The sequence below is a fragment of the Erpetoichthys calabaricus genome, chromosome 3 (genome assembly GCF_900747795.2).
Source record: "Erpetoichthys calabaricus chromosome 3, fErpCal1.3, whole genome shotgun sequence".
Lineage (NCBI taxonomy): Eukaryota > Metazoa > Chordata > Cladistia > Polypteriformes > Polypteridae > Erpetoichthys > Erpetoichthys calabaricus.
Genome location: NC_041396.2, coordinates 31,120,471 through 31,135,584, shown reverse-complemented (window position 1 = coordinate 31,135,584; position 15,114 = coordinate 31,120,471). Strand labels below are relative to the sequence as shown.

The 15,114-nt window shown below is 40.4% G+C and overlaps 1 protein-coding gene across 2 annotated transcripts in view; it reads right to left on the bottom strand.

Annotated features, from left to right (window-relative positions):
• The window catches only part of LOC114647875 (copine-5), a 318,809-nt gene that overhangs the window by 218,455 nt on the left and 85,240 nt on the right, over positions 1-15,114 (bottom strand). The window contains exons 5-7 of one of the 2 annotated variants that reach the window (XM_028796547.2): positions 11,051-11,090; positions 8,086-8,100; positions 7,923-7,999 (exon numbers count right to left, since the gene is read on the bottom strand). In XM_028796547.2, coding sequence (XP_028652380.1) covers positions 7,923-7,999; positions 8,086-8,100; positions 11,051-11,090 — 132 coding nt within the window. The remainder of the gene's footprint in view (positions 1-7,922; positions 8,000-8,085; positions 8,101-11,050; positions 11,091-15,114) is intronic. The other variant, XM_028796548.2, reaches the window with a different exon arrangement.

Here is a 15,114-nt window from a genome sequence, read left to right as displayed (position 1 = left end):
ATATAGTGCCTTTCATATCTATCTATCTATCTATCTATCTATCTATCTATCTATCTATCTATCTATCTATCTATCTATCTATCTATCTATCTATCTATCTATCTATCTATCTATCTATCTATCTATCTATCTATCTATTCTGACTTTCGTATGTTTCTGTCTGTCTATGTATGTCACCTCCGGTGGACAGTGCTATGAAATGGTCACTCCTCAAAAAAGTGGCAGTATGAAGGCCTCTGGTCCAACCAGAGATGTGCCTGCTATTGTGTTATAGGGCACTACTTTAGGATGGTGTCTGATTTCAAAGACTGACTAAATGCTTGTTGTCCATTCAGATGGCACTCGCTCTTTAATTTCACTGGTCTACAAAAAAATATTTTTTGTTTGCTACTGGGAACTTCAGAGCATCTCTTTATGAAGTTTTTTTTACACTGATTTCATATATGAAATCAGAATTAAGCTAGCACGTCAGGTTTTTGAAATGCACATCATTGACGTTTTGACACTTTTGAATATCAATATAATACATCAATACGATATCTGGTGTTTGGACTCTGTCCCACCAAAATTGCTTTGATGTGTTTATTCTGAAAACAAACCAGAAGATGATACCAGAGACACGTTAAAGCATATTTATGTCAATTTACCTCAATATAAAAGTGAGGTCAGCGTGGCCAAAAATGTTGGAGGCACTCACTTCTGCGCTTGTACTGCACATCCGTCTCTCTTTGCAAGAACCAACAGTAGTCACCCATCATGCTCGGAGTGAATTTTCCCAGATATCAGTTTTCCATCACCTTTATATCTTGATGAAATCTCTGACATCGCTTAGATTTGGTGGAAAAAAGTCGAGATGAGAATGTAAACAATGTGTCTTCAGTGACATTCTGGCTCCTGTAAGCTAATATACTTTCAGCATATTCTCCACAAGCTCAGTATAATTCTCTGCTCTGTGCTTGTGAAGAAAATTCTGGACAACCTGCACGAATGAGGTTGTTATTCAGTGGGCTTCAGTTTCTTTTCAAACTCATCGTCAAGCATCAGTTCACGGATTTCAGAGCCAACAAAAACACCTTCCTTAATTTTGGCTTCACTTTTCTTGAGACCAAACTTATTTCTTAAATGTTGAAATGCATTACCGTCCAGTCACCCTAGTTGTCCAAGACCTGGAACATCATAACTGAAAAATGGGAAATGCTGGACAAAAACGGTTTTCAGATTTAATGTCAGCAAGTGAAATTTGTTAAAGTACAGATGAAAGAATCTCAGTAGCAAAATGCTTGTTGACCAGTGTTTTCAGTGAGAAAATATCACAGTCGCTTAGTTTAGCTTGATGCTGATGAAAGCCCCCTGATTCCTAAAAATAATAAAATAATATGGTGGGAGGGTGTGGGTAACAGGGAACTATTTGTTCACTCCCCTCAGAAACGACACATTTTGGTGCCTAATGGCTTGCAAAATCACACCACTGCAGGAATGTCTATTCTGAGCAGGTGTAGTGGTTAAGGCTTGTAGTGGTCAAACCCTGAGGTTGTCGATTCAAATCCTGCTACTGATACTCTTTGACTATGAGGAAGTCACTTCACATGCTTGTGCTCCAGTTGGAAAAGCAAAAGAAATGGAACCAATTATATGTGAAATGTTACAAGTTGCCTTGGTTAAAGATGTCAGCCAAATGATAAAATACAGAAATAATATATTGTTTTTTGATAGTATGTTACTGTATAGTTAATATCATTCTTAAATTCTAACATTTAAGGTACAGTACAATTATTTTAATATCTTGTACTGGGTGTGGCTCATTCAGACAGATGACTGGACTCCCACCCTTGTCATTCTTCTTGGACATTGGACCTTCTCATAGTAAACAGCCCCACTAGCCACAAGCCCACCACTACTATCTCTCCTCAAAGCGCTGTTTTGCCAGATCATAGGAGATGGAGAGACAACTTAGAATTCAAAACACTAAATATCTGAGACCTACTGTAGATAGAGACGAGTGTAATGCAGAAAAAGGAGTTGGTGCAGAAAGCATGTAAGGTATAATCAGGAATTATGTCCCTCAGTCAGTCCAAGGATGGCTGCTTCTCTACTTTGCATTCAGCACTCTCCGGGATGAAGTGTGTCTGGCACGTGTCCGCCGTGTAACTGCCAGGAGCCGCTGCTGCTGAGGAGACCTTGAGAAGTGGATTTCCTGGTCTGGCTGGCTGAACGAGACGGAGTTGAAGCAGAGGTTTGTAATTCCACGGGGCTGTCAGCCTAATCTTTAACTACAGCTGTCTGTTTGCTTCCTTCAGGCCTGGGATTTTCTCTTCTGTCTGCTCACCCAAAATGAGTACAACATTTGAGATCTGCCAGCCTGGGGAAACCTTTCAGAAAGAGAGAGTGGGCGCCACAGTGAGAGAAAGATAGAGATGAGACTGGCAGCATGGCTCGGTGGTTACACTTTGGACTGCATACCCCAAGGATGTCAATTCAAGCACCACCACGGACTCACTTTGTCACTCCAGAGGTCCAGTTACACTTGCAATTTGTATGTCACTTTGAGTAAAAGTATCAGATAACCTCTTCTTCACGGAAGTACCATCCATAATAAAGATAAGAAGACTGGACTGTTCAATTTCACTGGGGAAAAGCTGGAAACTCACATTCTCATTTTGTCACCACTGCATTCATAACTTGTGTGATAGACACCACCTGCTTGAACGTCTACAGCTTCTAAGAGAACCTCAATAGCTAAAGTTTTAAAAAAACAAAATCTATGAAAAGGGTGGATTCATGTGGTAATCTGTGTAAAGCTGCTTTCTATAAGGGCCAAAGGATTCTATTATGAGGTTGGCACCCTGCCTGGGATTGGTTCCTGCCTTGTGCCCTGTGTTGGCTGGGATTGGCTCCAGCAGACCCCCGTGACCCTGTGTTTGGATTCAGCGGGTTGGAAAATGGATGGATTCTATAATGAATAGCTGTCTGGAGTTACAAAAGGCATGGTCAGAAATACGAGTGATGTCACCTTTCAAAGAAGAAAACACCAGCACTCCTGACTCTTACAAAGCTACTTCAGCATTGTCCTAGATATAAGCTTTGGGTCATTACTGTGCTGAAAGGTGTGCCGTTGTCCCAGTCTGAGGTCGCCTGCACTCTGGAGCAGGTTTTCTTAAAGGACCTCACTGTATTCGAGTGCAGTCATCCTTCCCTCAGTCCTGACCAGTCTACCACTCCCTGTCACTGAGAAGCACCCTTATAGCAAGATGTTGCCACCACCATGCTACACCTCAGAGATGCTATTATGCAGGTGATGGCCTGGCCTTCACCAGAATTGTGTTTGGAGTTCTGCCCAAAGAGTTCAATTTTTGTCTCATCAGATCAGACGGTCTTTATCCTCATGCTCTCTGAGTCCTTTAGATCAGGCATGTCAAACTCACTACCATTGGTGGGCCACTTCGACTGCCATATGTGCTTCAGCAGGCTGCACTGTAACATACTGAAAACTTTAAAAAATGTAACACTTAAACTTTAAAGTTTAAAGAAAAGCAATTTATTTCCATACAATCTCCGTGCAACAGCGTACAATCAGAGTCTTAGTCTCTTAGCTAGGTCCTTATATTATTATATTATATTCATTATATTATATTCATTGCTTATATAGGAGTCTTACAGTGTGAGATTTATTTCTTTTGTCCCGACACTTGGCATTTCTTCTTAGTAACCAGTTCGTCAATATCAGGCTTGAAATCTTGTGCAGCTGCAACTTTTATGAGGGATGAAAGGTGCTCGACGGTAAGTCTTGAGCGATGTGGGGTTTTGGTAGCTTTCATCAACAAAAACAATTGCTCATAAAGGTAAATGCTTCCGAACATAGACAGTAGTCTCAATGCCAACTTACGGATCTGCACATACGAGGGTGGCAGGTAAGCCTGGCACACCAACTTTGTTGTATTTTGCCTTCAGAATAGAATCTGACTGCACTTCAATCAATTTCATTTGGATATTCTCAGGCGCATTCTCAACGTTGTAAGAGTATGGTGGCGTAAACAGCGCAAAGTCCTGTTCGTGTGAACTGAAATTACGAAAACGCTCACTGAATTCATTGCTCAGTAATTCAAGTTGGAAAACAAATCCTCCAAAAATCTAATTTTACTTTACTAAGTTTACTTCAAAGTTTATATTGTAAAATAAGCCGATATGCAAAAAGCCCCCTGACCTACACTAATTTTACAAACTCAAAATCACAAAAATGTATTAATAAACAACTTGCCAACTTCTCACGTCCATTTCAGATCTTCAGCTGTAGTCTGCACTAACTGTTCGTTACAATACTAGCACAAAATTACATAAAATTACAGCAAAAATATGTGAAAATATGCAAGCTATTACTACTCGTGATGGTCAGTTCTGCCCAGTGGCCAGTCTCAGCAGCCCAGCCAATAGTGTAGCCTGCCAGGGGCGGCTCTAGGCTCGTGGTGGCCCTGGGCAGAGAAAGAATCGGTGGCCTCTTCGCCCGCCAATGTCAATATGGTATCTTATGCACGGCAGATGGCCACGTCCGTTGTGGACACTGCATTGCCGGCTCGTGCTCATGACTTATATGCGTATGTCCGTAACTTGAAAACCAAGTGGCGGCCCATGATATTCTCATTACGGCAGAATGTTATAATACTACATATAGCTTACTGCTCCGACTTGAGCGACATTAGTAAATACAGCATACTAATTAACAAGAAACACAATGTTTTTCGGCCACATTGCCGTCAGCTGTGTCGTTATTTTCTCTTTCTGTTTTATATTCAATATATATTGGTGTGGCTGCCCTGTGCAGGTGCACAGTTTGCACATGCCTAAGGTTACCCCTGCTGCAGCCTACCACTTCAGTTGTGACGTCGCAGCTCATTAATTTCGGACAAGCCTCATGGCTATACTAGCTGATGACGTTTCCGGTACCGTAATATCATGGAAAAACGCACTTTTGTCAGAAGGCAGAAGTAAGAAAAGTCAATAAGTAATGCCGAAGATGCAGAATGATTTAATCACAGATGATAGTAATCATTTTGTACAAGTTTAGTGCTAACTAGGATCGGTCATGCGGGTCGCACAGATTTCTGTTGCATGCGGCCTGGGGGCCGAGTGTTTGACATGCCTGCTTTAGATGGTGTTTGGCAAATTCCAAAGTGAGGTTAGCTGCCCTACCATAAAAACCTGATTGATGGAGTGATGCTGAGATGGTCATCCTTCCAACAGGTGGTCCCATCTCAGCAGAGGACTTATATAGCTCTATTCAAATGACTAAAGGGTTCTTGGGCACATCCCTGGTCAAGATCCTTCTTGCTCGGTTACTCAAATTGTCCTGACGGCCAACACTAGGAAGGATCCCGTTGGAGGCAAACATCTTCCATTTCACAATTATTAAGGCCACTGTGCTCCTGGGAACACTCAAAGCTTTACAAATGGATTTATCCCCTTGCCCTCATCTTTGCTTCACCAAAATTTCATCATGGAGGTCTACAGAAAGTTCCTTGGACATCATGGATTGGTTTCGTGTGAATTGTGGACCATTACATGTACAGGTGTATGCCTTTCTAAACAAAATCCAATCAATTCAGTTTACCATTGGTGGGCTCCAATCAAGTGCTAGACACATCTCAAGGAGAATTCAAGCAAACAGGACACACCTGAGCACAGCAAAGGGTCTGAATACTCCAATGAATGAGAGATTTTCATTTTTGATTTCTAATAAATTTGAAAACCTTACTGAAACCATTATGGGTTATTGAGGGTAGGCTGATGGGCAAAAATACTACATTTTATCAATTTAAACTGAAATCTACAACACAACAAAGTGTGCAGAAATTGAAAGGAATCTGAAGACTTTCTAAAGCCACCATATACAGTCATTAATCAGCCTAAACTGCACGTACCCCATGAAAACCACCCACACACGAACTTGGGGAGGACACACACAGACAGTAATCAAGAGAGGGATTTGAACCCAGGACAATGGATCTGAGAACTGCAGCAGTAACTGCTAAGCCATCCCGAAAGAACAAGTGCAACTACTGTAAGAATATCAGAAGGCAAATAAAAGGTGAGCGCACTGAGGCTAGGGAGCTGTGTCAGCACTGGGAAGGTTGCTGGTTCCAATCCTGTAAATGCCAGAAATGATTTCCCCCCAGTCCTCTTTGAGGACTGAATATTATTTTCCAAAACAACGCAGTTTTTTAAAAAGCACACAAAGAAACGGTTTCACACATAAATGAACATAAAACATCTGTTGCTTCATGCGGTGGCCGCCAGTTCGGTGTCTCTTGTGGCTTGAGCTGCTCACAGGTTGTAGGTTGGCTGCCTGGCAGTCTTCACGTGGCGGGGGTTTTGGCAGCATCAGTCGCACTGCCACACAGTCTGGTTTGACCCCTTGTCACTGTAAGTGACGGTCCTTCCAGGCGAACATGGCATAGGCGCATCAGCTACACAAACCTATTCAGCACCACAATCAGCTGGAGATCGATCAGCTGATGCCGGTACCTCACATTCGCTTTCGATCACTGGTAACAACATCGGAGTCTGACAAGTCAGGGTCCGATTCAGTGATAATACGCAAAACATCGTCCACGGAGTATTTTTGTTTACTCATTCACTTCGATCACTCGCCGGATGTCGATGCCATTTTTACTGTCATTTAGTCCTCACTACTCACACAAGCCGACACAGCGAACGTTCCTTCTACCAGAGTGGAACAAAAACGTAACAGTGAGGTTGGTCACCGTTTTACATTTGATTACCACCATCAGCCCCTCCTGTTGACAAAAGTCGACATCCGCCCTGAAAGAATTAAGCAAGTCCCTTAACCTGCAATTGCTCCGTCCAGCCCTACCAGCAGGTCCTCCAACTTGGACAAATTGGAAAACTTGGGAATCGGTGGCAGGACTGGCACTCCAGCCACCATAGAAAACCTCATACTGTTCCATTATGGTGCTGAGGTGTCACCTGCTTCATTCGGGTCCCAATCCAGGTGGTTCGTTGTGTGGTGGGTGCGGCAGTGAGCTATCAGCGCATGCTCTCAACCTCTCTCTCTGTCTCTCTACACAGAGGAACATCTAAGGGTGTCGAGTGATTGTCTACGCTGGCCTCTGCTACTGGATTGGAGCCATTAGTCCTGGATCATACTTGTGTGCGTTTTAGAGTCTGAAAAGTGTCACACACATACCCACTGTCACCTGGCCCAGCACCAGTTTTTTTAAAGCAGGGGCACACAGAAAGTAGGAATTTGGATGGCAGACTTTCACCCACCAAGATTTCTGCTTTCTTCTTCTGCTTCAGCCGAGACAAAACAAGGCAGGTAACACTTTCAGAAGAAGCAATTAACTTTACTCAGATATGCCATAAGTATGAGCTACACACACACAAACACAGTCAGGTTTCTATATCCCAGTTTGCATGACTATTGTCTCTAACCACTCTGACCACCTATTAAAGGGGGTGTCCCAGTGAACACTGTCATTAGACTTCACCACACCAGACTGGGGTTTCTTGCACATTTTAGACTGAATGTTCCCAAGATGAGTAAAACAATTACCGAATTGGACTTCAATGTTTTTTCACAGGAAAGCCTTACTTAGATAATCCCCCTGGTACATAGCCCCCCACACAGCAGTCATTGAAAGCCCACGCAGTAGCAAACTGTGCCAGCTAATCCAAAATCAATTGACAGGGCTTAAGTTACACTAAGATAACAGAAATACCCATACTAGATAGTACAGAAGGCAGGCCAGCGCTTTTATCGGACACTGCCATCCGACTTTAGGGGGAGAAGGGGGTGTAGTGGCAAGTGGAAAAACCAGCAAAGCAAGTGGCAGAGATCACACACACACACACACACACACACACACACACACACATGCTCTCCAGCCCCTTTAGGCAAGACAACCTACCTCAGAGGCTTCTCCAACCGACTCCCCGGAGAGCCCACAATCTCGCCCAGCGTGCAGTAAGTCTGACCCAGGAAGTCCTGAGGAATAACAAAAAGACAGGAGTGAGAGGCGCGTCACGGGGGCCCACACCTGCAGAATGAACTGATATTGAACAGACACGTACGTTGAATTCGGTGGGCTTCCAGGAGATGAGCAGGCAGCAGCATTAATACAATAAAACAACATCATGTAACACAAAGCACAGACACACAGTAAATCATATTTAAAACAGCACCGTACAGTTCTATCAAGTACAGATGGCACATCAACATGGTGAGAAAAGCAAAAATACAACATCAAACAGGCCGTGTACCAAATCACAGCCATTCAGCTGTGTTTCTTTTTTTTAACACAATATGCTACCAAATGACGTATGAAACTGCATGCATGAAGGTGTGTTGGCACTGTCACATGCATCTGAGTTCATGCATGTGTGTCATTGTGTGATTCCATGCGCATGGATAGGTGTAAATGTTTAGGCTACTTTTTAATTTGTGTATACTGTGTATTTTGTGTTTGCTTTTATACATGTTCAACACAGCATTTAAGTGTCTCTGATGTACATACTGTACATGTATTAGAGCATGTGTGTACATATGTGTCTATCAGTGTGCACATTTGTGTGATTCTGTACACATGCATATAGATCAGTATATATACACATACAATTTACACATAAAATGTACGGGTATGTGGGAGTTCTAATCTATATATATATATATATATACGGTGCATCCGGAAAGTATTCACAGTGCATCACTTTTTCCACATTTTGTTATGTTACAGCCTTATTCCAAAATGGATTAAATTCATTTTTCTCCTCAGAATTCTACACACAAAGTTTACTTGAGATTTTTGCAAATTTATTAAAAATAAAAAAAATTGAGAAAGCACATGTACATAAGTATTCACAGCCTTTGCCATGAAGCTCAAAATTGAGCTCAGGTGCATCCTGTTTCCCCTGATCATCCTTGAGATGTTTCTGCAGATTAATTGGAGTCCACCTGTGGTAAATTCAGTTCACTGGACATGATTTGGAAAGGCACACACCTGTCTATATAAGGTCCCACAGTTGACAGTTCATGTCAGAGCACAAACCAAGCATGAAGTCAAAGGAATTGTCTGTAGACCTCCAAGACAGGATTGTCTTGAAGCACAAATCTGGGGAAGGTTACAGAAAAAGTTCTGCTACTTTGAAGGTCCCAATGAGCACAGTGGCCTCCATCATCCGTAAGTGGAAGAAGTTCGAAACCACCAGGACTCTTCCTAGAGCTGGCTGGCTATTTAAACTGAGCGATCGGGGGAGAAGGGCCTTAGTCAGGGAGGTGACCAAGAACCCAATGGTCACTCTGTCAGAGCTCCAGAGGTCCTCTGTGGAGAGAGGAGAACCTTCCAGAAGGACAACCATCTCTGCAGCAATCCACCAATCAAGCCTGTATGGTAGAATGGCCAGACGGAAGCCACTCCTTAGTAAAAGGCACATGGCAGCCCGCTGGAGTTTGCCAAAAGGCACCTGAAGGACTCTCAGACCATGAGAAAGAAAATGCTCTGGTCTGATGAGACAAAGATTGAACTCTTTGGTGTGAATGCCAGGCGTTACATTTGGAGGAAACCAGGCACCGCTCATCACCAGGCCAATACCATCCCTACAGTGAAGCATGGTGGTGGCAGCATCATGCTGTGGGGATGTTTTTCAGCGGCAGGAACTGGGAGACTAGTCAGGATAAAGGGAAAGATGACTGCAGCAATGTACAGAGACATCCTGGATGAAAACCTGCTCCAGAGCGCTCTTGACCTCAGACTGGGGCGACGGTTCATCTTTCAGAAGGACAACGACCCTAAGCACACAGCCAAGATATCAAAGGAGTGGCTTCAGGACAACTCTGTGAATGTCCTTGAGTGGCCCAGCCAGAGCCCAGACTTGAATCTGATTGAACATCTCTGGAGAGATCTTAAAATGGCTGTGCACCGATGCTTCCCATCCAACATGATGGAGCTTGAGAGGTGCTGCAAAGAGGAATGGGCGAAACTGGCCAAGTATAGGTGTGCCAAGCTTGTGGCATCATATTCAAAAAGACTTGAGGCTGGAATTGTTGCCAAAGGTGCATCGAGAAAGTATTGAGCAAAGGCTGTGAATACTTATGTACATGGGATTTCTCAGTTTTTTTATTTTTAATAAATTTGCAAAAAACCTCAAGTAAACTTTTTTCACGTTGTCATTATAACATAACATAACAAAATGTGGAAAAAGTGATGCGCTGTGAATACTTTCCGGATGCACTGTATATATATATATATATATATATATATATATATATATATATATATATATATATATATACAAAAGGTGTGTATGTGTATAATAGATAGATAGATAGATAGATAGATAGATAGATAGATAGATAGATAGATAGATAGATAGATAGATAGATAGATAGATAGATAGATAGATAGATAGATAGATAGATAGATAGATAGATAGATAGATAGATAGATAGATAGATAGATATGCATGGCATATAACCACACACTTGTTCACCAATACATGGTCACCCACATCTACAGTATGTGTTGCTGTGTGTCTGTGTGTAAATGTCTTTGCACACACACTGATGTGTAGATGTATTTATGTGTTCATGCATGTAATTCTTACATGTGAAAGGGAGTTGCATGTGTTTTCTCCTCTGAGCATTTCTCTTATGCATATTTTAGCTCCTAGTATATTTGCATGTGTCTTTGTGTATGGATCATTTACCCATCTGCTGGAAGTAATAGTTTTATGAACATCTGGCTAAGTCAGATGCCTCTCACATTCTCAATAACTATAAATGATTTATTGAAAAGGGCATTATCCACCAGACCAGGAGGCTGGCACCGGCCCCTTTACATTATTGCACCAGTAACAAGCGGAGTGGCCATCAGATCAACCAAACCAAGGAATGCCACATCAAGCATGTGCTAAGAGACAAATCTGTGGCATCCTGGTCTTGTTTATCTTCTGCCACACTTTATCAAATTTTTCAGGATTTCTCCAATGAAGTTCACTGGTCATTCAGCTGCTCTTCAGCACAGGAAGGCCATCTACTCACGTGTTTGGACAGATCTGGGCTCTTTGAATCCACATCATACCTGTAATCAGAAGAGAATGCCAGGTGAAGATCTAAACCTTAGCTGGTGCGTTGCGCTAGAGGGTGTCACAGTCACTGCTCCTGCTTTTGTCCTACACCATTTCCAATATTAGGGCCCCCTTTGGCTTGCCTAGATTTCTGCTGCTGCTTCATATTTGCTGGATGAGTCTCCAGTTACTCAATCACTATTTTTTATTTTCTGTCACTTCATTAAGCACTGGACATAATGTACACTTTCTGCATTTGCTCTGCTTATTTTTGCCACTGCATTATTCTTTATTGACCTACACTAAATAATATGTGCTGATAGTATTCGAGCTGCACTGACCATATTTATGCTCCTATGCCATGTTTATCAACTCCAGCAGTGTCCCTGTAAGACGTTTTACAGTATGTGGCCCGTTTAATGTAACATATTAGTGTGCAAGTATAGCTGTTATTATGGAAATATGCATCTATATCTGCGGTGGGCTGGCGCCCTGCCCAGGGTTTATTTCCTACCTGGCGCCCTGTGCTGGCTGGGATTGGCTCCAGCAGACCCCCGTGACCCTGTAGTTAAGATATAGCAGGTTGGATAATGGATGGATGGATGCATCTATATCATCTGTAATTTCCCCAATATATTGTAATATTTACAATCCACTAGTCCCTATGCTACCTGTACTTTCTCTTCTGCTACATACAGTATATGTAGTGTAATGCCTGCTGTCACTTATTACATATTATTTTGCTACAAACTTATCCGAGGTGACTTACAACATTTGAGATGCAATTGATTACATGTGTTTTTTCCAACTGGAGCACAGGAGAGTGAAGTGACCTGCTCAGCATCACACAGGGTCAGGGTTTGAACCCACAACCTCAGGGTCTGAACTCCAAAGCCTTAACCGCTATGTTACCATTGCCTTGAGAATGAGAAAGGTGCAATAGAAATAAAAAGTATCATTATTATTATTATTATTATTATTATTATTATTCTGTGGACTTTCACTTTTACTATATTTGCAATCATACTGTATCATCCTCCTCATATTATTATTAGTGTTTCTTTTTATGTCATTGATTAAATTCCTACCTAACTCTGATTGCTTAGTTTGCTCCTCACCTCACCTTAACTGTCTGCATTAGTTTCTTCCCTATTTTCATTTTTCTCATTCTAACATTTTATGTAATTTTATAACACATATGGGAGATTAAGTAAATCATTTTTCATTGCCTCAATTAGCTCTCTTTAATTGTTTTTGATCGAGTCTCTATATAATTTTACTGTCTGTTTTAAGAGAACCTGAAGCAATTTTCATTGTACCTGCCACAGTTTACTGGTAGAACTGCTGTGTCATTTTTATTATGTGTGTCAGTCCCCATTTTTTAATTCCCTATAGTTGAGTTGAGCTGTTTAGTTTGGTGTCCCCTTAACATTTTACTGCCACACTCACTGTGTATTGTTTTTTATAATTTTAGTGTTTTCTTGAAGAACTCCTCTCTGTACATTGCTGTCATTGTTAGCTCCTCCATCAATCACATTTTCTCATGAATAAATACAATATAGTTGATCCTTCCTATCCTATCTCTGTATTATTAACTTGTACAATTTTTACATTCTACATCATCTTTGTTAATGTTTGTCATGTGTGTTTTTTTCTTTATTGTTGTATTTTATTTTTGTCACCTGTTCTGAGGAGACATGCAAGGAAGAAATTAATTTTATGCCAATAAACTCGACTTAACTGGAGTTGATATCTTTGTTCTCTATATAGTACATACTCTCTGCTTTAGCACTTACACTGTATTATTTTTACTTTTACTTTAATTGACACTTTCATCACCTCTAGTGTAATAATCACTGTCTCTGTTAATGGCAAATGTTATTTTATATTCTTAGGCCTTTATATAACCTGTACAGTTCTCTAATCAATTACTGGATATTCATTTTTAACTTCAGTGCCTCTCTTTAATTTTCATTCTCCCCTTTGTTACCCTTTGTTATTTTTAGCATTTACTTTATCCCCTATACACAATATTTTTTACTGTCTATGATAACAGCTCATGACACTCTACTACCTTTGTACAATAATGCATGTAGTCCAACTATTCCTGCTTATATTTCATTTTAACTCAGTATTAGCTGCTTTATAAATTTCATCTCCTTCTGCTATTTTTCCCAATTGGTGTTATCCAAATAACAAAGTTTGCTGCTTGAGTGAATACCCAATTATTCATCAAAAGTGTGTCAAGAAACACTACGAGGGCTCCTTTATACCAACAGCAATACCCCTGCATAATGTCTCACTGGGACTGGGACTGCCAAGTCAGAAGTTTTCTTTCTGTTCAATTTTTAATCCTTTTTAGTTGTTCTGGTGTGTGTTCAGAGCATAGTGTGTCTGTATATGTACTGTATATTATTATTTATCTGTCTATTTATGTCATGTCATTGTCTAACCGGCTTAGTCCAGAACAGGGGCCTTTTGAGGGTGGCTGGAGCCTATCCCAGCTAGCACAGGGCACAAGGCAAGAACAAACCCTGGACAGGGCGCCAGTTCAGTGCAAACACACACACACACACCAAACACACACTGGGGCATCACCAGTCCACCTACCCTACATGTCCTTGGACAGTGCAAGGTAACAGGAGCACCCGGAGGAAACCCAACTAGACATGAGGAGAACACACAGGACCTTGAATGCAAATCCTGGTCTCCTTACTGCGAAGATCTATCTATCTATCTATCTATCTATCTATCTATCTATCTATCTATCTATCTATCTATCTATCTATCTATCTATCTATCTATCTATCTATCTATCTATCTATCTATCTATCTATCTATCTATCTATCTATCTATTATATAGTGCCTTTCATATCTATCTATCTATCTATCTATCTATCTATCTATCTATCTATCTATCTATCTATCTATCTATCTATCTATCTATCTATCTATCTATCTATCTATCTATCTATCTATAGTGCCTTTCATATCTATCTATCTATCTATCTATCTATCTATCTATCTATCTATCTATCTATCTATCTATCTATCTATCTATCTATCTATCATATAGTGCCTTTCATATCTATCTATCTATCTATCTATCTATCTATCTATCTATCTATCTATCTATCTATCTATCTATCTATCTATCGTGCCTTTCATATCTATCTATCTATCTATCTATCTATCTATCTATCTATCTATCTATCTATCTATCTATCTATCTATCTATAGTGCCTTTCATATCTATCTATCTATCTATCTATCTATCTATCTATCTATCTATCTATCTATCTATCTATCTATCTATCGTGCCTTTCATATCTATCTATCTATCTATCTATCTATCTATCTATCTATCTATCTATCTATCTATCTATTATATAGTGCCTTTCATTTCTATCTACCTGCCTTTCTTGTTATTGCTTTCTCTTCTATCATCTTGTATATTTTTTACTAGTTATGCTATCCCTATATAATGCCTACTGCCTGTATTAATGCTGCGTCACTTGCCTTTTTTCAAATGTTGCAGTCTATATTAACTTCCCATGTCATTTTGTGATCTAGTTCCTAAGTAATATATACATTTTGTAGTAACAGTTCTAGTTATTGTAATTCCTAGCCTTTATATAATTTTCTTCTTCATTTCCTTCTGATAATTTTACCATTTATATATTGTGCTCTGCCTGTATTAATGCCTCCTGTCATCATCATGTTGTAATAATGTAAATGTAAACTCATTGTGTTAGTATTATATTTTAACCTTTATTGTTAGGTTTTATGTCATTTTGTATCCCCATTATTATCTCTTTGCTATATTTGTACAGTTTGTAGCCCAACCCCCCCAATCCTATACTTTATAACACTTTCTGTCCACATTAAAGCCCTGCTTATTTTATTGACTTTTGAGTTAACTTCTATAAAACACACACAGCCTGTGTTAGCACGTTTAGCAGGTCTGTCATTTTTAGCTCCCCTTATTATTTGCACTGTCCACTTAATGCCTCTATAGATTTTTCCATTAAATTAAA